At 42.5% G+C, this 26679-nt stretch overlaps 2 protein-coding genes across 3 annotated transcripts in view; one reads left to right on the top strand and one right to left on the bottom strand.

The window, feature by feature from the left end:
* Positions 1-26679, bottom strand: part of adgrv1 (adhesion G protein-coupled receptor V1) — a 148436-nt gene that overhangs the window by 110816 nt on the left and 10941 nt on the right. The window contains exons 2-13 of one of the 2 annotated variants that reach the window (XM_058636829.1): positions 19723-19910; positions 18779-18928; positions 14380-14475; positions 13511-13615; positions 13121-13234; positions 12345-12575; positions 11294-11631; positions 10453-10723; positions 8394-8720; positions 7376-7552; positions 6502-6725; positions 6231-6263 (exon numbers count right to left, since the gene is read on the bottom strand). In XM_058636829.1, coding sequence (XP_058492812.1) covers positions 6231-6263; positions 6502-6725; positions 7376-7552; positions 8394-8720; positions 10453-10723; positions 11294-11631; positions 12345-12575; positions 13121-13234; positions 13511-13615; positions 14380-14475; positions 18779-18928; positions 19723-19908 — 2252 coding nt within the window. In that variant the 5' untranslated portion in view covers positions 19909-19910. The remainder of the gene's footprint in view (positions 1-6230; positions 6264-6501; positions 6726-7375; positions 7553-8393; positions 8721-10452; positions 10724-11293; positions 11632-12344; positions 12576-13120; positions 13235-13510; positions 13616-14379; positions 14476-18778; positions 18929-19722; positions 19911-26679) is intronic. The other variant, XM_058636830.1, reaches the window with a different exon arrangement.
* On the top strand, positions 1664-5270 carry LOC131464383 (uncharacterized). Its single transcript, XM_058636831.1, has 2 exons — positions 1664-4151; positions 4839-5270. The coding sequence occupies exon 1, from the start codon at positions 1802-1804 to the stop codon at positions 3797-3799; it is 1998 nt and encodes a 665-aa protein (XP_058492814.1). The 5' UTR covers positions 1664-1801; the 3' UTR covers positions 3800-4151; positions 4839-5270.

The raw sequence follows: 26679 nt of genomic DNA, 5'->3' as shown, positions 1-26679 counted from the left end.
TGAAGTTTTTGCCCAGAATGATCTTGACTTCGGAAGAACTGATCAAGTCAAGCACCAGATCAAACTGTCAGATGAATCATCCTTCAAGCACAGAGCTCGCCCCATACACCCTCATGACTTGGAAGCCGTCCGTAAGCACCTGCAAGAACTGCTTCAAGCTGGAGTGATCCGTGAGTCTGAATCTCCATTCTCTTCACCTATAGTTGTAGTGAGGAAGAAGAATGGAGAAGTCCGTCTCTGTATTGATTACAGAAAATTAAACCTTCAGACTGTGAAAGATGCTTATGCACTCCCAAACCTGGAAGAGGCATTCTCCACACTCACTGGATCAAAATGGTTTTCAGTTCTTGACCTGAAATCTGGTTACTACCAGATCGAGGTTGAAGAGTCTGACAAACCCAAAACTGCCTTTGTCTGCCCCATGGGATTTTGGGAGTTTAATCGTATGCCACAGGGTGTTACGAACGCTCCAAGTACGTTCCAACGATTGATGGAGAAATGTATGGGCGATATGAACTTGAAGGAGGTTCTGGTGTTCCTCGACGACATCATTGTTTTTTCCAAGACATTGCAGGAACATGAGATGAGACTAATCAAAGTCTTGACCCGTCTGAAAGAATACGGACTGAAACTCTCCCCAGAAAAGTGCAAATTCTTTCAGACATCAGTCAAATACCTGGGGCATATCGTGTCTCGGAGCGGAGTGGGGACTGACCCTGGAAAGGTGGAAGCCCTGAAAACGTGGCCGAGACCCCAAGGTTTGAAAGAGCTGAGATCTTTCCTCGGGTTTTCAGGCTACTACAGGCGGTTTATAAAAGAATATTCCAGCATTGTTAGACCCCTCACTGATCTGACTTCCGGCTACCCTCCACTACACAAGAACACCAAGCATAAGCTGCAGATGCACCAGTACCACGATCCGAAGAAGCCCTTTGGTGACCGTTGGACTGACAGCTGTGAGCTTGCATTCAACACCATAATTGAAAAGCTCACTACGGCTCCTATTCTTGGATTCGCTGACCCCAAGTTGCCGTATGTCCTACACACCGACGCCAGTACCATAGGGCTTGGGGCGGCTTTATACCAAGAGCAAGAGGGTCGCATGAGGGTGATTGCATATGCCAGCAGGAGCTTGTCACGCAGCGAATCACGGTACCCAGCTCACAAGTTAGAATTCCTGGCTTTAAAGTGGGCTGTGGTAGAAAAGTTTAATGATTACCTATATGGAAATCAGTTCACTGTTATGACGGATAGTAACCCTCTGACATACCTTCTTACCACTGCCAAACTGGATGCCACCAGTTACAGATGGCTAGCAGCTCTATCCACTTTTACCTTCAAGCTTCAATATCGAGCAGGCAAATTAAACACTGATGCGGACGGTCTTTCTAGAAGACCCCATGGAGGGCTTTCTAATGACCTGAAGTCCCAGAAAGAGCAAGAACGCATCAGTCAGTTTACACAAAACCATTTGGCTGACTTTGGGATAGGTGTGAGCCAAGACATTGTGCATGCCATCTGTGAGAGGCACCTGGTTCTTGTGGCAACAGATGAATGCAGAGGCAATGATGAAGCCATGACGCTGGTACAGTCTCTAGCAATCTCCTCAGAGGCCTTACCAGACAGCTTTGTGAATGAACAGCAGCATGTTGGCCCACCTGATCTTCCTCATCTGTCTGAAAGAGAGATCAGACAAAAGCAAAGGGATGACCCCTGTCTCAGGGAAGTAATAGCTCACAAGGAGAGTGGGGAAAAGCTACCCCCAACAGTCAGAAAAGAGCTCCCTGATATTCCCTTTCTTATGAGGGAGTGGAACCGTCTTGAACTCCATAACCAAGTGCTGTATCGGAGACGCCAAGATGGTGGCAGAGTCACACATCAGCTCGTCCTACCAGAGGAGCTCCGAGCTGTTGTTCTGCAGAGCCTTCATAACGATATGGGCCACCTGGGCATCGAACGTACGCTGGATTTGGTAAGGACCCGCTTCTACTGGCCAAAAATGGCAGCAGATGTGGAAAAAAAAGTTAAGACCTGTGATCGGTGTATCCGCCGAAAGGCACAGCCAGACAAGGCAGCACCGTTGGTCAACATAAAGTCCACCAGGCCCCTCGAACTCGTGTGTATGGACTTCTTGTCTCTCGAGCCCGACTCAAGTAACACGAAGGACATCCTGGTGATCACCGACCATTTTACTAAGTATGCTGTTGCCATTCCAACGCCAAACCAGAAAGCCCAGACTGTTGCCAGATGTCTTTGGGACAACTTCATGGTACATTATGGAATCCCAGAGCGCTTGCATAGTGACCAAGGACCTGACTTCGAGTCACGTACGATCAAAGAGCTATGCAAAGTTGCTGGTATCCATAAAATCCGTACGACTCCATATCACCCCAGAGGGAATCCAGTGGAACGTTTTAACAGAACGTTGCTGAACATGCTGGGAACACTGGACAATAAAAACAAATCACAATGGCGAAACTTTGTGAAACCCTTGGTGCATGCGTACAACTGTACCAAAAATGATGTAACAGGATTCACACCCTATGAACTAATGTTCGGTCGTCAACCGAGGTTGCCTGTCGATTTGGCTTTCGGTTTGCCTTTGAGGGATGGTGAATACAAGCTCCACTCAGAGTACGTTCAAAGGCTCAAGTCTCACCTGGAAGAGAGCTATGAGATAGCCACCCGAAATGCTAAGAAGATAGCAGAAAAGAACAAGGCAAGATTTGACAGACATGTTACTGTCTCTAAGTTGGAGGCTGGTGACAGAGTGTTGGTGAGAGCTGTCCGCTTACGCGGCAAACACAAACTCGCCGATAGGTGGGAGTCAGATATCTATGTAGTGGTGAAGCAAGCTGGAGATTTTCCAGTTTACACTGTCAGACCAGAGAACAAGGAAGGCCCGTTGCGGACCCTGCATAGGGACCTCCTACTCCCGTGCGGTTCTCTTCCACTGAGTGATGAAAAGCCAGAATTGCTAAAACCACGCAGACCAAAGACACGTCAGTCTGCCAAAGAGCCTGGGAATGCAAATGTTCAGTCTGACTCTGAGGATGACTTTCCATATGAGTGGTTTAGAGAACAGCCTGATACGGAAATTGGGAGATTTACGACTATCTACGAAATTCCCAAAGTGAACATTCATCCTGAGTCGACTTTTTCAAAGGGCGAGAAGAGAAACGTACCCAAAGAACACCTATCTGTCAGTGCTCCAGTGGGTGAAGAAGACTTACCTGCTAACCTACCCAATGATTCATGCAGCGTTCAAGTGGGAGACGTACCTGTCACTTTGCCAGCCGCTGCTGATCTTGAGTGTTCACCTGCTACTACTGACAAAGTACCTGAAAAAGAAACAAGGACCAAAGAACCAACAAGTGTTTACTTACCATTCAATGTTCCTGAGCCTGCTGAAAATGACCCTACTGCTGATGAAACCTTAAAAATTTCTGAAGAGGATGTTCCTGCAGAAAAAAAAGAAAGAGAGATTGAGAATGTACCAGCGGTAACCAATGATGCAGTGCCAGGTAAAGATGATGTAACTGACAGGCAGGGCAGCACTGTTCGACGTTCAACGAGAAATCGAGAAAGACCTGAACGACTCCAGTATCCACATCTTGGGAGCCCACTGGTATCCATCGTTCAGTCTCTTTTTCAAGGCCTGAGCTTGGCTTTTACAGATGTTTTGCTGGAAGCTGAAAACTCAAAATCTCACCTGAGCCCTCCTGTTACTACACAGCCACTCCCATGCACGGGGACGTGCTTAACTTCAGGAGGGGAGGGTGTAACCAAGGTTAAATAATCTGTGCTGTTATTTTGAAATGCTCCATGCTGTTATTTTGAAAGGATTGTTCCCTCTGCCAGCGGGTTACTTCCTGTTTATTTTATCAGCCTGTCGCATGTCGAGATGCTGGTTCGACTGACCAATCAGGTGTCAGCTCTCATCTAGTTCACCTCCGTAAAAAAAAAGGTTTTCCCTCTCTTGAGAAGCGAGGAGCGAGAGCAAACATCGAAACACACAGTACATGAAAGATAGACAGAAAAACTCTAAAAGTTGATTAAAATTGATGAAAACTGGCTGGATAGTTTCACTACCATCCCGTGAGAGAACAGCGAGAAGGATCTGTCCTCACTAGAGGAGTAATAACGCATCGGTGAGAAATGTTTTGACCATGCTAATCGCTAGCCGCTAATGCGCTAGTCGCTATTGCGCTAGCCGCTAACGCTAACAAAACACTATGGTGATTCCATTCACTTATGCTAAAGATGTTAGCTTTGTTCATTTGAAAGTGAAGTCTTAATTGGTCGTTGTTTGTTTGTGTTTAACCCTTGCATAATTGTTATATGCTGTATGGTTATTTGTGTCGATTTAGGGACATTCATTTGTGCTTTTTAAGCACACACATCTGCACTTTGCTAATTGTGCACATTAGATAATTTTGTTGTTGGTTAACTACCTTTACTGTGCACTTAAAGCACATTAAGCTGCACTCAATTATTTTGTAGACTCTGCTATAGGCTGCTGTTGCAGGACAGATGATGCACACAGCATGTGTTTTTTGTTGTTATTGTATTGATATTATTTTATGCCAATTGAGACTGATTGTGAAGATCAATGAGTGAAAGGTTATTTCAGTAACCATAATTCTTTAACAATTTCTCTAGCAAATTGATTTTGTTATTATACGTGTTGATTATTAATAATTGTGAAATTCTTTTGAAATGTTTTGTGAGTCATTCTCTGATAATTTAGAGAATGATCAGGTAAATTAGAAGCTGTATTCTAGCTTTTATGTGATGTACTGATTAGAAGCTTGAATGTCTGACCTTATTCACAATAGGTCAGGTTTTTTGTGGATCCCGAGAGTTCCCGATCTACCTGGAGTTGGAGCTAGACGTTTGATGGCGAGCTACGGCCCAATGGAGAAGAATTAGTGAATCAATTGCATGCAGAAGATTGGAATCCTGAACCCCAGAAACTTTGCTTCCACGCACACAGTCAACGCATTCAACAGTGCGGTAGGATAAACAGTTGCCACTTTTCCAGTGGACTGGGCAGTATTACCTGCTGCAAGGACTAAGTGTTTGAGTTTGAAGGGTTAAATTGAATATTGAACCAAAGACTATTTAAACAGCTGTGAATTGTTTTCTTATTTTTTTATTTTTCATATCTACCCGGGTAACAATTGTACAAATTATTTACACTGTAACTGTTTTCTATTCATCCTTCCCTGTTTTATTAAATGGGAAGAGGAGTTCTTTCTAAAAGGAGAGATACTGTGTCCGAGTTGTTCCTGGTGTGTTGTTTGGTTCATCCTTGGCTCTGTAGTCGGCTCTAGAGCTTCTGATCTCACTAGCCATAGATAAATTATATTTCAATTATTCACCACAGTTTCTTATATATGGTGTAGCTCCACCAAAAAGGGTTACACCTGCCTATGTACGTCACACAACACATTCCCGGTCGAATTGGAGGCGTGCTCTAGTTTTGGTCGAAGAAGAAAACGATGAACACCTGAACAACCCATCGCTCAAAGAAAACAAGGGGAAAAAAGATTAGGATGAACTCCTGTTGAGAAATCGTCCACTACTGTTACGGAATATGAGATAGAGTACGCGTATGTGCCACGCCAGACTGACACAGATCCTTATTTTAGTATGATTGGAACCATAGTTATGTGCGCACAGGCAGAAAATGCACAGCGACTCTCTGCAGACACCGAAAAGTATGGAGGGCCCCTTATGCATTCCTTGTATTGTGTAACGTTCCTGAAGTCCTGCTGTTTGGACCACTTTTAATAACAATGTCAATCAACTGCATGCCTGCACTGTTATTGCTCGGCAGGGATGTGTGTATGTGGGTTTAGGCTCGGAAAATTGGAGCCAAGCAAGCGTAACATGACGGGTAAATTAGAGACAAAGACATGACGGAAAGAAGCACTCCAAACAAACAGTCACAGCCAAGGCACTGCATGCATACAAACACTGACATCTTTAAAAGGTTACACAATAGAGCCTGGTTAAATTAAAGCAAAACGCATAAAGAAGATTCTTAATTAACTCCCAACACCCACCCTCTTTAGGAATCTGTGTTTTTCACACCATCTTAGAAACCCCCCCAGTCTCATCAAGCAAAGACCACAGAAATCCTGAAGTAGGCCCTTCTCTGAAAAAAAACAAAGTCCCAATTCACGCCACACAAAGGGTCCAGGTTCACCCCACTCTCCACTTACCCGAAGTATACTATAAAGCGTGCAGTCTCCACCCTGCAGGGAAGCAGTGGGAGGGAGAGAGAGATGCCGTTCTCATCATAACTGAGACTAATGAATGGACCAATAACCAAACTGCCTCCACAAGCAGAAAATACTGAAAGAGGCATGGGATCAAGTGGCAGCAATTCAGCTCTCTAAATGTCACTAGACCAAAACATGTTTAAAAGTTGGCTCTAAAAACATTATATGAGATTGGTTTCACTCATGTTAAAAGTGAGTTTAATATCCTTACCTATCCAGAGTGAGCAGTAAGGTCTCGTTCACTTCTGGGATGTCGTCAGCCATGACGGTGAGGTTGATGGAGGCATCGCTCTGTCCAGAGAGGAAGACGAGCGAGCCACTAAAAGGCTGCAGGTCGTTGGCGGTTACATCTTGATGATTGGCACCGACTGACTGAAGACTCCAGAACACTTCAGCCTGACCGTCTGTCCCGTCGCGTCGCAGAGCGAGGCTCACCTAGAGAGAGAGAATTCATCTCTTATAAGCACACACACAAATATTTTCCTGACAAGCAGTGTGGTGGCTGGAAACTGAAGTCTCTGCCCGCACCAAACTCCATAGAGAAAATCAAACGATTTTACATCTTTGCACACAGCAGCTGCTGTTGATCCACTGCTGCCTTCATTAGTACGTTCAAATGTGTTTCCTTGTGACCTTGGTGTTTAGAAGCATTTGTTCTGATTCACCGAAGTGACATGAATGACCAAATATTGGCAGCTTAAGACCAGCAGCTCTTGTTTCACCCGCAAGCTAAAAATGACAGTTTTCTCCATGGACTTTGGTGTTGGATGATGGGCGGTTTACAAACGTGTGTTTCCAACTTGAAAAGGGTTGTTTTTCCAGTGAGATAAAGTGGAAAACATATGCTTAAAATATCATACTATGAAGCAAACAGCCTTTTGTTAAGCAGCTAAAATCTGTTTTTCGCTTCTGTCCCTGTAGGCAGTAAAGAATCAGTGAGAGAAAACACACGCCAGGGTACCAGACTGGTTGGTTCTTTATAAATTGTTTCCATTCACTTTTATGCTTTTAAGGGTATTTCTGAAGTCTGCATAACAATAAAAGCAAGCATCACAGATGTGCCGAAAGTCGGGGTCATAACTTACCGTGCTGGTATTGCTATCCTCTGGTTCATAAACCACCACTTTGGTGTCACTGGTAAAACCAATTTCCCCGTTAGCAATGTCAGGTGTGACAGTTAAGGTCAGGTTGAGGGGTCCCCCAAACCTCGGGCTGTTTGAGGGAATTGAGGGGTTGATATCAACGAGTTCCAGGGTTTTCAGCTAGAGGGGACGGGGCGAAGATACAACTCAGTTAACAGAAGAATAAAACAGGCGACCGATAGTATGTTAGTCAAAGGTGCCATGCACCAAATGCAGCAGCAAATACAGAACACATTCAGTCAAACATAAAGTGCATTCCTGTATTGGTGGAGGGCATTTAACACAAACTGGGTTAATCAAAGACCTTGTCATGAAGTCTACCTTTATAAGACACAGAAAACAAGTCAAACTTTTATGCACGTTATGGACAATAAAACAAAACGTGCTTTTTAATTTTACTTCTCCCACATCACACAGCTCTGATGTTTTTCTTGTTCCCTTTGAGTTTGAGATTATCTTAAAAGGCAGAAAGAAGTGCGTAGTGTGATTATGGTTTTTACAGAGTGTGAAGAGTCTGAAGCCAGGTGATGATGTTTGGAGAGCTGTGGAAGTCCTGTAGCGACACGCTGCACTCGAGTGCCAGTGTCAAACCGTTCACACATGCAAATGAGGCACTTAAACTTTGAATGGCACCATTTGGCCAGAAGTGGAAACACAAACAGAAAGAGCGCAGTTATGGAAACGTAAGGCCTCGTCCAAACGGACACAGAACTTTCCCCAAATGGTCTGGCACAGAAATACACCGAAAATAGAGAAGACGACGTGAAGCATGCACAAATTCCAAACACAAAAAAAGGAAGAAGACTACGACAAAGATGGCGACAGGGAACGCCAACCAAACACCCGTTCCATGTGGATAATTCGGCCAAAAAGATACAAAACATTTACAGATTCTTCTAAACTATGGTTTTTAATCCCAGTGTCAAAAGAAGTGGTGAAAAAAAAAATCTTTAAAAGTTACCTGTATTAAGAAATGCGCTCCATTCTGCAGAAAGGCATCGTTCCTGATTGGCAGTGTGACGGAGACCATCCGCTGAAGCCCAAACACCACATTAACAGATCTGCTAACATTCAGAACCTGGTCACGGGCCAGTGCTGGGTCTATTGGACCTGCGGGAATATAGAGGGCGGTGAGGGTCATCGACACATCACCCAGAGTTCCGCCGTCGCGGAGGAAGTTCAGTGAGAGGAATCGGCCCTTGGGCTGGCTCTGGATGCTTTGTTCTTTCGCAGGGTCGAAGCGAAACAACCCGTAGACATCGTCGCTGTCTTGGATGTAGAAAACCATCTGAGGAAAGAGTGAAGGAAGAGACAGCACGTGTTACACTCAGCATATATGTAGCTCAGTGTTTCCCAAACCTTTTCTATGGAGTCTTACTTTTTAAAGATATTTTTTAAAGGGGGAAGACATGCAGCAAAGGACTGGTGGAATCGAACCCGGGTCACTGCAAATAGGCCCTTTTGACCAACTATTGCTACCCAATTCACATATTGGATAAATGTCATATACTTTAAGATTTTTACTTAAGTAATCTTATAAAAATTGACTTCAACTTCTACCAAAGTAATTTTCTGGTAAGATACTTGTACTTTTACTCAAGAATCCCTTTATACAAGACTGAATGTTTGCACTAACAGATTGCAAGGAAGTGAAGTTTTTTCCGTCACAGAACAGGCTGAATGTCATGACCTTACCGTACCATTTTACTCTGGTACTCCAAGTAAAAGGTGCCAAAAAATGGAACAGTACAGGCTGTTTTGGCACTATTACTAATGTAAACGCAAAAAAATACATACAGCACTATCTCAAACCGAACCGCTTCGCACAATGGAAACACAGCTAAAGACTTCTGCTGCACTGGCTATGAAGAAGCACCTCTGAGTGACGTACAGTCCATTCATTCAATTCAGATATTTCACTCCTGGTCCTGAGGACCAGTTTCCTGGGTCATTATCAGGAGCTTGCTGATGAGCTGACCATTTTGAATCGGGTGTGTTGGAGCAGGGCAGTGGGTCCCCACAACCAGGATTAAGCTGACTGATCTTCGAGGATGAGCGGTTGGGAGTGAGTGCAGTGAAGCTCAAATTTAGCGTCAATTACTTTGCATGACTTTGATGTGTGTCCTGCTTTTGTGTTTCCACGACTGCATTTCGGGTCATGTCATAAGGAGATGAAGAAGAAAGGAGAGGTGAAAAACAGAGAGCGAGGAAAGAAAACAAGTGAAGCTGAAAGTAGTAAAACAGAGCCCCGGGCTAACTTTAGCTTGGCATCCTCTTTAATTAACTCAGCTAAGACTGCTCGAGTGTTTTTTTCATGAAAATTCATTTCCCTAAAACATACACTTGTCTCCAGCGTTGCTCATTCACAAACAGCTGATTTACTGCTGTATGCGTGTGTGCGCGCGCGCGATTATGTACATATCGTTTACAACATTAATGGCAATTAACAATGATTAAGTAGACAGTTTGTGTGTTTTTTTTCCCCTGAGGGAGTTTCTGCACAGATGGTTGACAGACCCAACACAGTCTCACAACCTGATGCGTTTGGTCTGGTGTGTGTTTGCGTGTGACCAAAGCAGCGCTCGTAAGCATCTCATCTCATGCACTGGGCATAAACAAGTCTCAGATCTGCCCACTGCTTTCACACATAGCCAAGAGGCTTGGACAAAGATGGAAGCAATAAAAATGTGTCACCACTGCACCCACTTTTTCTAAAAAAAAAACACACACACACACACACACACAGACACCACACACAGCGTAAGCCTGCTGTTTCTGCTTTGTTTTGATTCCGCCACATTAAGGGAACACCCACGGAGCAAAGTGTCACATTAAGAGGTCGAGTTTTGCAGAACGAGCCAAGTTGCCACCGTATCTAACAGCAGGTCACACACAAACACACACACGTGCCTGACAGATGCACAACATCTGGAGGAAACGTTCCCCAACAAGTGCAGCCTTTTGTCTTTTTGTCTTGTTGCTGTCACGACAAATAAATGGATGAATAAATGCCGACTGACCTCGGTTGGTTCGTCGATCTCCGCATTTCCAGTCACAGTGTGAGGCAGGAGTTTGAGGAGGAAGGCCTCGGCCTCTTCTGGTTGATCATCTGCCACAATGTTGAGCGGAATCACAGCGTTCACCTGACCAGCAGCAAACATCACTGTGCCCGACGCAGGACTCAAGTCGTCCGACACTGGGGACGGATCGCTGGAGTTTCTGCTGATGGACCAGTTGGCAGAAACGGCACCGTAGCTTCCTCCATTTCTTACAATGACGATGCCGTCAAATCTGGGGACGTGACAATGTCAGATATAACTTAATTATAGCAGCTTCAACCAGCTTCAAGTTGTTTTTACTTTGTTAGCAGGTTTGGACTTTCCTCTTGTATTCTTGTTTTGCTATTTATTGTTTACCTAAATGACCAAATTAATTGGTAAATAGAACAACTGACACTTATTACTAAAACCTAAATAGGTAAAGTAACAATCAGTTTAATCTACTTATTTTAATTGAAAAAAACAAAAACAAAAAAACCAGATAAAGGACCTATTTAAAAAAGACCCAAAAGAGTTTGTCTCATGACGTGTGCCTAAGATCTTCTGTACTTCCTGTCACTTGCCAAAGGTTGGTAACTCACATGTGACCTAGTGTGAAGAACCATGTTTGAGATGTTTCCCTGCTCCAACACACCTGCTTCAGCTCATGTTCAAGCTCTGCAAAAGCCTGACAACAACCCACTCATTTGAATCAGGTGTGTTGGAGCTCCACTGCTCTGTGTAAATTGTTAGATCTAATGTGGTCAACTTGTATCTTTTGTTGGTGTCTTGTAAACCTTGAATTCATAGAATTCATATGTACCTGTGTGTCAGGTCTTCATTGATGGTAATTGGCTGAATGACTGCACTGCTGCTGATTGACAGGACACCGTGAGGCTTATCGTTGGGTTCGATGGTCACGAGCACAGCATTAGGTGACACAAGCACAGCGTCTCCTCTGATGGTGTCTTCAAGGAGGATCACGTGGAAGGATTCTGCGATTTCTGGCACGGCATCGTCTCTGATGTTGAACAGCAGGCTGGTCCGGTAGACGAGCGGAGGGAACGTGACGGTTCTGACCGGCTGCAGGTCGATGAAATCCACAGCTGGCGTGGCACTGCCCAGTCCTTCACCGCTCAACACCATGTAGTCCACGGAGACCTGAAGACAGCACAGTCAGGATGTTAAACTGAACTTCCTTCCTTAAAGATCCAGTGTGTAAGAACTAGTGACATCTAATGGTGAGACAGCAGATTGCAACAGATGACTCTTCCACTAACTCCCTTTTCAACAACCACATCAAGCTCTCAGTCAGTTGTTTCAGCGATTCTTGTAGATGATGAGGTTTAGAGTAACATTTATTTAGTTTGTAAAACCTTAGGTCATGGTGGAGTCTTATTTAACCTCTAGACTTTACCATTTGTTGATTGTTCTGTTAGTGTCCCACAAGGCTTGATTTTAGGGACCTCTTTTATGATCAACGCCCTGCCAAACCCTGAATGTATGCTGATGACACAGTCATCTTTGTATATGGGAGCCAAATTATCATTAGCTATGGCCAAAATTTCTGACTGCCTCTCAGTATCGCCTGATCCTGACTTCAGTCATGTAAGAAAGTGGAAAGTCCTTTTTTTGTTTGCATAATAAGCTTCTTAAAACACAAAATCATGTTTATTTTAGCTGCTGTAGAAAAATGGCAACAGGCTTGACTGAAGTTAAAACTGTATAAAAATGTTTAATCTAGGGCGACAAAAACCGAACCTAACTCCTATATGTTACACACTGTACCTTTAAGAGTCTTTGTAAAAAAAAACGTTACAAACAAAGTTAAATAAATGACTGGATTGATAAAAAAAAAAATATATATAAGGAACCTCTGAGTCAACAGAGCCGACAAGTGGTCCATCTTCAGTCAGCCGTCCTCTGGTCACATTGAGGACGATGACTCCAGCAGACTCGGTTACTGCCATGATAGAGTGAGAGAACCGCAGTGGGCTGTCATTGCGGCGGATTCTCAGCTGGACAGTGCTGGCGTTGGGCCTGAGGAGGGCTCCACCTGCCACATCAGTTAGTCTGACAGTAAAGACCTCATCATCCTCTGGAAGCTGGTCCATAGAGAAAGAAAGCACATTCATGTACAACTGTTGAAAATAATTGGGTTTTTTTGTAGTTTCAAAACTCTGAATATGAAACTTTAGAGAAAATACCAAAAATAAATTGCTTGTGCTATAAGCTTTATTGATTTTACTTTCTTTCGCTTTGGTGGTGTAGCAACCAAACTTGGACCTCAAACTACAGGAGGAGCAGAAACAGTTTCACAAGGGGAGATGAAATGAAATGTGTGGATCAGTTGACAATTTTATTGTAAATAAACACTACATCCACAGCACTCTTTTCAAAATACAATATATGAGACAGAAACAATGAAACTGTCAACTGTTCACGTCACCTACAACACCACTTGTGAGTGTAACGAGACAAACCAAGAGCCTAAGAGCTCTATAGTAGCTCCTATTGATCTTTACTAACGTAGCTGGATGTGACTGACAATTTAGTTGTTCAAATGTATGCAAAATTAAACTTCTGCTCGAATATCTTGAATATGACACTGTGTTGTTTTTCATGATGCACTGAGGAGCCTGTTCAATACCTGGTCATCCCGGATGAGGAGACTGAAGTGCACGACAGCTTGTCCCACAGGGATGGTGATGTTCCCTCTGTCTGGACTGAGATCCTCAATTGCCGGGTTGGGACCTTCAGAGATCTGAACCACAAGAGTCACAAGCTTCTTTTAGACTTTCAGAGTGTTGCATCAATCTCCACTGTGAGCTTAAACGCAGACCAATGTCCACCTATCACTTGCCTCTTTCACAGAACTGCAAGATGGAAATGATTATTAACATACTCATTATAAATAAATGAATTACGAACCACTGAAGCTGCAAATAATAATTAAAAAAAAGACATTTTCTAAATCGACAAATGCATTACAAGTATGATTAATTAATTAATTAATTAATTATGCAGACTGTTCTCTCACCTCATAATTCACAGTCACGGTCCCATACGTTCCCTTCTCTCTAATTAGGGTCAAAGGCACAACACGGCTCCTTCCTCTGGGTTCATCAACTACAATCTCCTCAGTCTGACATGAAAAGAGACCAGAAAAATGTTTAGAACCAGGCAGAACAAATGAGTTGACTGAAAACAAAACATCACTGAAGAAAGACTGTGCTAACAAACAAAAATAAAATGAATTTATAGTTAAATGGGCCAAATACAAGCACTAGAGCTGAGTGAGAATATACCTATATATATTTGGTGAATTGTAATTTCTGAAGTGCTACATATTAAAATAAATAGATAAGTTCCTTTTCATTTCCTATACTGCTTTTATTTTTTTTGTCAAGTGGGTAGGGAACTTGTAACCGGAGGGTTGCCCGTTTGATTCCTGACAGGTCAGGATTGATTTGGTTAATTGGACACTCACTCCACCATCATATTTGATTTGCCAGACATTTTTTTCTTCACACCAGATGTCCTGATGTCCTTGCTGTGATTTGTTTTGCTGACCCCTACAGAGGATTAGGGTCACATGTAAAAAGTCAGAATTCTGACTTAAATCTCAGAAATCTGACCTTTTTTCCCTCAAAATTCTGGCTTTAATTATTCCAGAGAGAGTGATTTTTATTTTATTTTGAAACATATCTTATCACTGTGTTTTCTGCCTTTCTGTGGTAACCTTACATCTCTGATGAATCGTCTTCAGTTTCCATTACCTTACTATTATCCTTACTTACTTGCGGCAGTGCTGACAATGTCAGTAAGTCATGCTCAGAATAAAAAAAAAAATGGGAACAAGTGACACTAAAATGGAGACAAATGCAAAAAGAAGCAGTTGTTTCTTACTGATTTGAAGGCAATTATTCCAAAGGCGTTGTCATTGGACAGGATGGTGATAGTTGCCTTGTTTGGTGTCCCCACTGTCACACCATTAGAAGAACTCTGAGAAGAGGGAAGAGGTGGAATGGTGAGATAAAACCAAACAAAACTCAGAGTACAATATAAGATCTTAACACGTGTTATCCTCCCCCTGTCACTCACGAGAAGAACCAGAGCACCCCTTTGTTTACTGACTTCACTTTGTCCCAGTGTCCCCACTGAGAGACCCAGGTGAGACAGCACAAAGGCAGGAAGTGCTGGTCTGAGCTCAGCTGATACGTCAGGTTAGCTCACAGTGGGACACCTCTTCACGACGTGTGTTGTGCTCCGTGAGCCGGCACTAAGACCCGACAAACCTCAGTGTGTTTAAAAAGAAAAATAATCACACAGCGACTGCACGAAGGCTTACGCCGAGTTTCTTTGGCGGAACAAAAAAGAACCACAACCTGTGATCTGTGAAAGGAGGCTTTTCCTCTTTCTGAACCCCATTAAAGAGAAAGACCACAGCCTTGTTGTTTGCTGCGACTTTCCAAGCTTTCCATTAGTGAGCTTACCGATGTTTTCACATGGACCAACTCTTGCTTTACAACCACCATGTCTAAACCAAGCGCACAGGCCAGGCTTCCATCAAAACATCCAAGATTCTGGAACCAAATCAGCTCTCACCGTCCTGATTTAGCAACATGAAAAGAAATGCAAGCTTGAAATGTTTAGTTAGTAATTAGCGTTTTATTTTATTTTGGTGCAACACTAGCTCAGTGAACACTGAGACCACACAGCAAAAGAAATGTATTTTTCGTTGTTCATTTTCAAAATGTTTTTACGTAAACTTTAAATGTCATAAACATTGAAGTGAAGTAAAAGTCTTAAAGTATATGACATTGACTGTACTTAAGTATCAAATGTCATTTTCTAATATTAATTGAACTGAAGTTTCCTGGCTCTGCTCGTCTGTATGTGTCCTCGAGCAAGACACTTAACCCCATCTTGCGTGTAAAGCAGCTCTTCAAGACTAAAAAAGCTCTGTATAACTACAGACCATTACCAACTCTTCTTCTTCTGATTGTGTTTGGTAGTAACGAGTAACAAAGATAGTTAGAGGAAATGTAGTGGAGTAAAAGTTGCTAGAAATATAAACAACAAAGTAAAGTATGTTCATTTTGTACGTAACGAAGTATTTGTACTTCCTTATATTACAACACTTGTTATTGTTTTGAGAAAATGTATCATTCAATTATGGTTTGAGAAGGAAACGTTTTGCCAGTCACCCACTCACCCAGTCATAGTTTTCATGTATTTTTAAGTAAAAATGTTTGAAATCAATCAGATTTGATTTATATGGCACCTTTTTATACAAAGCAACGCAACTCAAAGTGCTTCACAAGATAAAAAACAACACAAGGAACAACACACCCACCCACCTGCCCATCCCCCACCCATCAACAATCCCATCTCACACACAAGATTAACAAATATTGAACGTAAAACAGAGATGAGGAAGTTATAAAAGTGAGGAAACACCAGAGACTAACAAGTAATAGTTTTACAAAATGTCGTAAAAATGCACATTTTTCACCCCACCCCCAACCAAAAGCATGTGAACCCCCCCTTGCTGCCGTCTGCTCCTGCACAGCCCTGGAAAGTTGCACCTGCTCTGGTCACGTACTGTAACTCTACACAGCTCTTATTGTACATACCAACCAACTCCTGACGTGTTATCCTCATTTCTGACAAAGCTAAGTGCAATATTTCCCTCACAGATTCAGTCAGGACTGTTCGCTAAATCATCCATCACCATCCAAACTTTTTTTTTTTCTTTCTGCTAGACCTATGACGCACCTCGATTGTAAGTGACACATTTATAATCCTTCAGTAAACTGATAGGGCAGCGTTTCACCAAACGCTTTGTCTCCTCTGCAGTGTAAACAGAAGGGCTAAGTGGGCCTCATCTGGTTCGTTCACTCTGGTAGCACGCTAAGTAAAGGGTTGTGCAACTGTATTTCAACCAGATGTGACAAAAAATGTGGCGTCAAATCAAAAAAACTGTTGTGAAGGAGGGTCAATCTCGCTGAAAAAAGCTGCTCGGCCTTGTTCGCTGTTTTGTAAATATGCACGTGTGGACGACAATCAGTGATCCTCAGTGACCTTTTTTTTTAAGAGACGATGAGACGGAATGAACATCCCCCCCTCCCCCCTTTAGATCATCAATCAAACGTGACAGCTAAAGGTTATATGAAACCACGGAGACAGTCTTTTGGTGTCAGGCATCCACGGCTGGGACGGGAATTCCATTGACAAGTATTTACAGTCAAACTTTAAGACGTCTCCAAAGGTCTCGTACGATATGACGCACGACAGCAAATCATAATATGTCAGAGAAGCCAACGCCACCTGCCCATTTCATTTATTCTTTTATTTTTCAGTTTATGTTATATACAGGAAATGTTTTGTACGTTATTAAATGACCAGTATTGCAGCCAATTTATTTAAAATTTGAATGTTTCTTTTGTGGCCTGCAATCTGTGTTTATGTTTTGGTTTTTGGTGTTTTGGGCCATTGCTTCAATACGACCGCTGATGGGAGCTCGTAGCACTTTGACAACTGTGTTAACAGCAGAGTTAAGGCCCATTTACACTCTACACAAAAGACGGAGATGGTTTGGAGCCTTTCGTCCGTACTTTGGGTTCATTTCATCCGTCATTGTGTGCCTCGCAAGGGAGCCGATGATGGTGGACGCACAGAGCAATACCATCGGAAATCATGGAAACAAGGAAAAAGAGCTTCTACAAGCATCTAACACTGGTTGCCAGAGCTCGCTGGATTATCCCTGCAGCCCGAAAACGGAGTCACAATCAGGCTTCAGGCTTCACTCATTGGTCAAAGTCGCAGCAGACATACATAAATATTGAAAATGCTACTTGTTATCGATCCATCTAATCTGCATCACCTATGAGTTATATTCCCCATACTTCCACTTTTACTGGAGAAATATTTTACATTAGGTATCTCAACTTTTACTCAAGTACGTGGTTTGTGTACTTGGTCCACCACTGCACATAACCCCTTTAACTTCAGCACACAAATAGTCCAAAAATACCTGTAACGCTGCTTAGTTGTGAATCCATTCATTCATTGTAACAGACCGAGCTTTCATTTATTATAGTGTGTCAGTGGTCAACACACAATCCACGGAACGGTCATGCCCATTGAAGTCAATGGGGACAGTGAATGAGAGCATCACTTTAATCTAATGTGCGGCGAGGCAGTGGCTGTCAAAGTTAGTTTCTTTGCACAAAGGTGTCTTTTAGCAGGGAACCTCACAACACTGGGCCCCACCCACGCCAGCCATGGAAAAAGTGCACATACATCAAAGAGCCTGCAGCTCCGAGCCCGGGGGTTCACTGTGTGACGCCCCCCCGCTCCTCACTGCTCAGTGGCTGGGGTTAGGATTTAAGACGGTCACGGGCAGAATCGGAACAGTGGGACTTTGTGGGAGAAAAAAAGCTTAGAGCTCCAGAGAAGAGTGAGTGAAGGGGGACACAACAATCCAGAACCCACCCTGAAAAATGGTGATAACAACATTCCCATTGACAGTGGTTGTTTTCCTTGAAGGGCTGGCAATGATTTAATGATTAATTGATCACAGAATTAGTTTTGATAACCGGTTTCTTTAATAATCAAAACAAGCTTTCTGATTTTTCAGCTTCCTAAATGTGAACATTGTTTGGTATATTTGCTATAAAGCAGATCAATCATTCAAAATGAATTATTTTGATCACATATCAACATTTTTTGAAGGATTTCTGACATTTTCTGGACGAAACAATGAATTCACTAATCAATTAATCAAGAATAATATATACCTACAGCCCTACTTCGCTGCGGTGTTCACCTGTGAATGGATTGTGACGTCATGAATGCACCGCAAACAAAATAAGCAGAAGAAGAGGAAGAAATAAACAACACCATGGAGCTCACAATGTTACCTTACTATTATCTTTTGCTTCAATCGCTCTTTAAATTGATCTTTCAATTGATTCAAACAATGAAATAAGAATTATTAAGTGCAGTCACATGTTGTGAAAAGTAAGGTCACAAACATTGATGGCTAGGTACATAATAATGAAGGGAGGGTGAACGCACATCATAGCGGTGCCCAAAAATCATGTAAAGACAACGAAGAAGAAATCAACATGTTAGCCAACGTCTATAAAACCCTCCCTGTGAATTGCAGTCATTTGAGAGTGAATCCTTCTGAACTAAATTTCCACTGGTCAACCAAGTGGGAATGGGATGTATCAATCATTAAATACACACAATTTGTCGGGAAAATTGAGGAAAAATTTAGTAAAAAATTGACCTTTACCTGGAGTGTAAGGTTAAAGGTAAACGTCTCATCGGCTTCAGGCAAGTCGTCATCTTTTACGGCGATGAAGATGGTCTTCCTCGTCTCGGTGGAGAGAAGAAAGGCTGCAGCATTAACGGCTTCAAAATCCCCGGTGTCTGTTCCCTCCAGCTGAGGGGGGGAGAAAAAATAGGCAGACATGAAATCACTCACAAATACACTAAAGTAAGACACTCTGGACATTTCAACATGTATCTAGATACATCTTCAAAAGATATGAGTCAGGTAAGATACGTTTTAATAATAAAGAGTCTTTTATGAGAGTGTGAAGAGGCAGTGAGGAGGTAACCGCCACAAAGCAGATTCACTCTACCAATTCACAAGTCACCTTATCACAACACAAGAAGAAACAAACAAAATGATCAGAATCAGAATCAAAAATACTTTATAATGCCGGGGAACAGCTTTCGTGCCAGCTTCTCCAACCCAGAACAGGTAAGATCTACTAAAAATATAAAAAATAAATGTGCTCATATCATGTGACAACTTATTGTTTTATCACAAAACATTGTATTTGTGTTATAAGTTATTGTATGAAGTGAATGTCATGTCTCATGTTTAAATTAAAGAAGTAAACAGTGTGTGAAGATCAGGTAAATTGAGGAAAAGGCTCATCTTCATAATTTAAGTTCTACTTCATGGGAATTTCCATATTTTGGGCAGGTTTATTGCAAAAAAAAGTGCCACTTCAGACTCTACAAAACCAACTTATCTCATTATCATGTGAAATCAGACAATACCGTATATCATGATATGAAGTGAAACTTTTAATTACTGATTCCTTTTTATTTTTCTGGCATGACAACTCACAATATAATAATTACATACAGGATTTTCCACTCATCATTCAGACCTTCTTCAACATTCATTATTATTATCAATAATGTGATTGTTTCATGTCCTACCAGAACCAGCGCCGTAACATTGACCGGGTCTCCCACTCTCTCCACAACCAGCCGGACCACAGCGGTGCTGCTCTCGTTCACAGTGAAGTCTGTCTGGCCCAGGAATCGGAGAGTGGCCGACTCGGACGTTGTGCCAGGGATGGACAAAGCCAGAATCAGCCCAGCTAGCAAGAGGACAGGGAGCATTCCTACAATAAAGAGGGGAAACAATGCAAATACAAAAATAAAGCACGGGCCAATGTGGGGATATCTTGAGGAGTTCTGTACAGATTACCATCATTTTTTTTCTTGAGGAGTGACAAATAAAGTAAATAAAGTGAGAATTCAGCATTAATTTGATACTTTCAGCCTTGCTAGTAATAGATTTGAATCATTAGTCTTCAATCATAAATTATGATATCCTACACCAGACATATGTATTTTATATTTTTAATAACTTATAGTGTCCTTTATTATTATTTTTTTATCCTTCATTTAGCCAGGAAGGGCCCGTTCTAGGGAGTCCTGGTTGAGATAGCAGCATAGATAGTACAAATAGTTACAGAAACTAGACAATTCCAGATACAGTATAAAACACAGCAATCACAACAGAATATAAAATTTAAAAGGAGGTAATTAAAAGAGATTAAAAAAGAGAGAAAAAATAAAGTAAAGTGCAGAAGTATACATGCCATACCAATGTATGTATATATATATATATATATATATATATATATATATATATATATATATATATATATATATATATATATATATATACATACATACAACCGTCCCATTTATTGAGTGGGGAGCACTGCAGATTGGGTACCTTGTTCAGAGGAACCCAAGCAACCAGCAACATATTAATGGATGTTGATGATACACTAAAAACACATGCTGCAGATTGTGAGTATAGATTATCACTAATGTGATCTGCAGACAACACTGAGTGGCCAGATGTTCATAAGGCTTGGCTTTTGAAACTACACAGACGGGCTGGCAGGCAGAGTTGCTGGTCATTGTGGTCTAAGTGAATCATTGCACTCCTCCATAATGACATCTACTGTTGTCCTCATGTTGTCATAACTGTTAAAGCAGTTGTTGTTGTTGAGTTTATTCTTTTAAATTTTCATGTTGAGCCAGAATAAATATGTTCACTCAAGGTAGTTTAAGTAATTCAGCATGAAATTCTCTTGTGCATTTCTGCACTGCTGACATTCTCGCTTGCCACTCTCTCTAATTAGCCTTTCTGCTCCCCTGTTTCCTCCAATCATCCTCACTTCTCAATTTGTCTTTTCTACACCCCTAAGTCTTGTCTCATCTCCTCTTCTCTGCCCTGTCATCTCATGCTCAGCTCTCTCACACTGAATAATCCCAAAGCTGGATGTGGCTGCCGTCTGAGACAGTTGTCATGGTTAACACAACAAAAAAACACAGCATGACAAGTGGGGTGGAGACAGCTCAAAGTTAAAATGTGGCCACTTTGTCGCGTCTTCCTCCCCCTCCCGACTGTCTTTTGCCCATCCCATTCATAATCTGCACCACAGAGCCTCACCAACAGCATGAACACATGAGGCCCTTTTACTAAGTATTTGCTGTTAATTACAAGGTTGAAAAGGGACATCAGCAGCTACGGTGGATGAAGTCATGCTGTTTGGTTCCTCTTTTTTCTTACGCAGACATCGTTTAGGAAAGTTGGACATTGGAAATGTCCCATTTTTCATATATTCCATTACTGCTATATCAATCGGAGTTATTCTCAGTGTTGGCCTGTGTTTAAATAACAACCACCCATCAATCAGTTTGTCAGCTAGGAGAGGAGAGCACGACACGGTTGGTTTCTGTCACTGGTTGATAGATACACTCACAGTCAATTGATGCAGATGTTGTGGATGTGTGTGACGGACGCTTGTGTGTGTGTGTGTGCCAGGAATGGAGAGAGATGGCTGGGAAACCCATCAAAAAGGGATTTGGGGCTGGTGGGTAGTGGATGCTGGACAGAGGGTGAGGCAGAGTGGGATGTGAGTGTGTTGCTGGACAAAGGGGCCGGGGGTTGAATAAATCCTCTTATTTTCCCCACTCTGTCTCTCTCTCTCCTGTGGTTGGGAACTTCCTGACTGTGAGCTTAATTGAAAAACTATAAACCAACGTTTTTGGACCATCTCACTGAAATGCGTAATAGAGCACCTAAGATACATGTAACACATCTGGATCCATGCATGCACTATATCTATTTACATCATTGAGTTAAATCCTCATGACATGGATTCCACATATTGATGGAATTATGGTTAAAACATGATGCAAGTGTCTTGACAGCATATCGATGACAGAAACATGGAAGACAGCCCACACTCCCGAAGAGAACTGAAGAAAAAGCCTCTCGAATGAGAGGTGAAACTTCTGAAGAACTTCTCACCACCTCCATCATCTACTGTACATATGTGATGTTAAAAAAAGAGGAAACTGAGAGTGATGTTTCTGAAGATGTGGATGACAATGATCATGAACTCTCTGTGGAGTGTCTGAGCTGCAAAATTACAGGCTTCAAGATAGAGTGGATGCATCTGAATGGTACATCAGGTTGGGGGATGGGTCAGTAAAAGAATCTTGAATGAGTACAAGATGAGCCGTCAAAAACAGCAACCAGCAACCTTTAAAATTCATTGCAGCAACAGGTTGGAGTATGACTGGATTGGCTCAACAGGTAGCAGAAAGGTGAGGGTGGCAGGATTACCTAGGCATACATCATATTGAGGTAAAGGGGGTGACAGAAGTTAATCTCTATAGGTGTTTCGAACCAAAGAGTTATCAGAACTTGGGTAATAGGAAGCAGCCACCAAGACGATCTGTGAAGAACTACCCACTTTGCGTTCACACAGCAGTAGCTGCCAGAAAAAATGGTCAAGTGGCGCAAACAGACCAACTATACGTAGCAGAAAGCAGAACAAAAGAATGGTTTAAGAGTTTGGCCAATCAAAGTACACTTATGTGATTCACAGTTCCTATCGGACTAAGAAAGTTCCCACTGGACTGAGAAAGTCCTTTCCCTGAAGTGGGCCTTAAAATCGTCCCTTTGGATGTGATTCGTAGAACTACAAATGTTCCCAGTTTCTACAGACCTAGACAAGCCAAAATCGTTTGTTGAGAAAGTGCCTTTTGTCGTGCTTACCCTTAGTGTTCGGAACAAAAGTTCTAACATCATTCAGACTGTTTATGTGGTAAATCTTTGTGCTTTAAAAGCCTCACTACCAAACGTCCAAATAATTGCCTCTCATCATGTGGACCACAGTGTTTAGCTGGATGCTGGCAAGAAGCATCCAACTCTTCCAACCTCCAACCCCCCCACTCCAAAACAGAGGGGTGGTGCATTTCACAACCACTGACCCAGATGCCACACTTCCTTCAAAGGGCCAAATTCAAAACAGATGCTGTGTGGATGGCACAGGTCTGTTTTACAAGAGGCAGAGCAGTTTTTGTCCTGGCTCCTTGCAATATGCCAACCCTGACCCCAGGAGCTTCGGGGGCACCAAGGATCTGTCCGTCACAGTTAAGGCGACATGGAGAGCCTGGCGTGGACCTCTGACATTGATAAGCCTGGGAGTCAGAGACCGTGTAGAGAGGTGCAAAAAGACACTTGCATATGTGGATACAAAGGTCTCAGTTAGACGGCAAAGTGACAGGCCAGAACACTGGAGAGTTCTGAAATTTATGAAAACACACTGTCAATCACTAATGTCTTTGGCAGAAGAAACAGAAAGTGATGACTGAGGCCTGGGCTCTGGCATCAAGCTCTTACAACAAGTAATTGCAAGTAATTGCATTTTGAATATCTAACAAGCTCCACACAACTCTCTGTGTGTTTCTGAGAATGACGTTCACTAAAAATTGTTCAAGCACAACACTGATTCTCCTCAGGCTCAAACATGATGAGCAACATGACAATGACATTATCCCCAACGGTTGGTGGTGGTTTGACCCAGTCACCTGTCAGTCAGTTGTTAAGCAGTCAACTAGTGTTTGGAGTCTGGTTCACAGTGACTGTTCCACAGGATCCCTGCCTGACACATCTCTCTCTCACACACACACATGGATCTATTGGATATCCCTATCAGAGGTGCTGAGGAGGTGTCTGGTTGCAGCGCTGCTCCTGAGGTCAGTGCTCATCACTGATGCCTCTAGGGTTTCTCCTGACACTGACCCTTATGCCGTAATCTTTAGCATTAATTATTCACTGCCGGCCCCAGACTTTACAGTCAGATGATGGCAGTCACTATGACAGAGTTCATGGTATAGATCAGAACATGCCATATGCCGCTGCATTGAGTCAGGTGATTCAGTGGTTGACATGACTGCAGCATATGTTACAGGCTGTCTGGTTTGACAGTGACATAAGGTGCTTTTAGATACGCATTTAAGTAGGGCCGCAACGATTCATCGATTACTGTTTCATTTATTGATTAATCCGTTTGAATGTTTTTTATAATTAAAACAAGCTTTCTGATTTTTCAGCTTGTTTAACTTTCTTATAACAAAGAATTTTGTGAAGTTGATATCTGTTATCAGCTTTCACTATCGCTCTCTTTTTCACTAACAGCCAGCTCAGACATATGCAATGGAGGTGACAACTGAATCACTCACTTTGAATACTTTGAATAAAGCAGCATCACTGTGGGTCCATTGCTTCACTTTGAATCAGCCACGTGAAAATCCGATAAATAAACCAACACAGCTGCTAGCCGATCAAATTTGTTCTTGGAAAAGATTGTTCTCTCTGACGATGATGTCATTTTGTCAGACAAAGTGCACCCAGCGATGGCAGATATGTCAAACATCACATCACTGTTACTTTAGCAACATTAGCAACTCTTGCTACATAGTTAGCCATGACAGACACTGCTCTGCTAACCTCTGATAGCCACTTCCAGCGTCACAACACAGCTAATACAGAACTCTTGACAAAAGGGTTTTCTCCCTGTTGGACATAGTTTTTGTCAGACAGAGGGCCCCCAACAATGGCAGATATGTCAAACATCACATCACCGCTACTTAGCAAGATTAGCAACTCTTGCTACATAATAAGCCATGACACTCAATGCTCTGCTAACCTGAAGTAGCGACCTCCAACTCCAGGTGTCCATATTTCTACTGACTGATCCTTTCAGCTCAATAATCCCTTCTGGAAAGGGCAACCAGAACAAGTACGGCGGGAACTACTCAAGTGTCTTTATGAAGTGTCTTTATTTCACACACACACAGTTAGTTAGTAGTTTGACGGTAGTTAGGTTGTAAACCGACAAATCGTACAGGTTCTGATGATTAGTAGTTAGACAAAGACACATAGGACACATAGGAAGGTATAACAACAGTGCTTTGATTAGAACAGCGCATGCTCCAAACACACAGACTGGAGGTTAACTTAAACATAATATCTGTCACATATAACAATAAACAGAGTGATAGTTTTGCCTGCTTGAAAGTTCTACACCAGGTGTCAGACCAGCCCACTTTTAAATGTAAAAGTGACACGTGTGAGTGCAGTGACAGAAAGATCATTTTTTGTCTTCCCCTTTTTGCCACTCCAGTAAAGCACCAACTTCTACATCATAATCAAGGACTCTTTCCCTTTTCTCCCTGTAGTTTAACTGAAACTACTTGGAAGTGGAAGCTTTAAAAAGTGGAAAGTAATACTCTTACTTCCTTTTTGGTTGATGGGTGTGTTGTATAAGTCTGTAGAGTTTTAATCAAGGGCTTTCCCATGTGGCATCCCTGCCCTGAGGCTTCCCTGGTCCTGAGACGCCCTTGGTGAAGATCGTGTGGTTATATCTGGCAGCTACATGCGCACACGCACGCACACAAACACACACAAACGGAGAACGTGATCTCCAGTTGTCTGACACTGGGAGGCCTGCGTTTGGGATCCCATTCATCAATCTTACAGCTCTGGTCGGTGATCTGGAGTCAGTCTGGCCACAAAGACAAACTGCTCTGTCATTAGGATCAACTAATATAACTGTTGCTGGAATGTTTGTGTGTCTCCTCAGCACAAATTCACACTAAAACCCAACCATGCCGACAGACAGCGTGACTGATACTGACAGAGGAACAGAAGCGTCAACGGCATCACACTGCAGAGAGAGAGAGGGATTAATGAACGCTCATGTATGAGTCTGTGGTTATGGAGAACGTAAAGGTTCACTGCGAGGGTTGTAAACACAGTGGAAAATGGAAGTGGCCCTGTGGCTGGATAAACAGGTCATTACACAAAAGTCAGGGTAAACTGCCCCTTTTTTGAGCAGGCAGAGAAAGAGGTGACTCAAAATATCTTGCAATTTAAAACTGTAGCGTGTCACTTTTAAATATAGACAAATGTCCGGTACATTGGAACTATTGTTTAACAATGCTGATTCAGCTCCACACAACTCTATCTGGGTTTCTCAGTATAGCGGTGTAGACTGCGGGCAAAGAAACACTCCAGGTACCAGGTGCCTGGTGTTTTCCTGGTACCTACTCTGGCGAGGTTCCAAGGGAGATGAGCCGATACTGAAATGTGACGTCAACAGACTGCCGGCCACTGATTGGTCAGAGAGTGTCATCACTGGAAGAATCATAAGCGTGATGTCCTTCACAAGAATCAAACCCACCATTTAAAAAAAAAAACATTCCACTCGATGAAAACATGGCTAAAGAAGCGGCTACAAAAAGTAGTATTGTTTGCAGAGTCATCTGAGGCCACAAAGACCAAACAGAGGCAACAAAACAAATCACCAAAACTGCAAAATGTCATACAATACAAATAAACGACATGTTTTTCTTCTTATATAACATCTGCTATATTAGTTCCCCCTTATGATTAAAGTGAATCTCAGGCTGTGGTGCCTCCATTGTTCGGTTTATTGGACTGTTTTCTGTTTGAGCTGCACTCCCCGCTAAGCGATGCCACCAGCCCAGTGTTAGTTGGGCGCTACCTCAGAA

This window comes from Solea solea, chromosome 8 (assembly GCF_958295425.1).
Source record: "Solea solea chromosome 8, fSolSol10.1, whole genome shotgun sequence".
NCBI lineage: Eukaryota > Metazoa > Chordata > Actinopteri > Pleuronectiformes > Soleidae > Solea > Solea solea.
The sequence above is the reverse complement of the archived record's forward strand: the minus strand, read 5'-3'. Positions and strand labels throughout refer to the sequence as shown.

What these genes read in the sequence shown, in the direction of transcription:
- LOC131464383 (XM_058636831.1), top strand. Translation starts at nt 1,802, where the DNA reads ATGAGGGAGTGGAACCGTCTTGAACTCCATAACCAAGTGCTGTATCGG.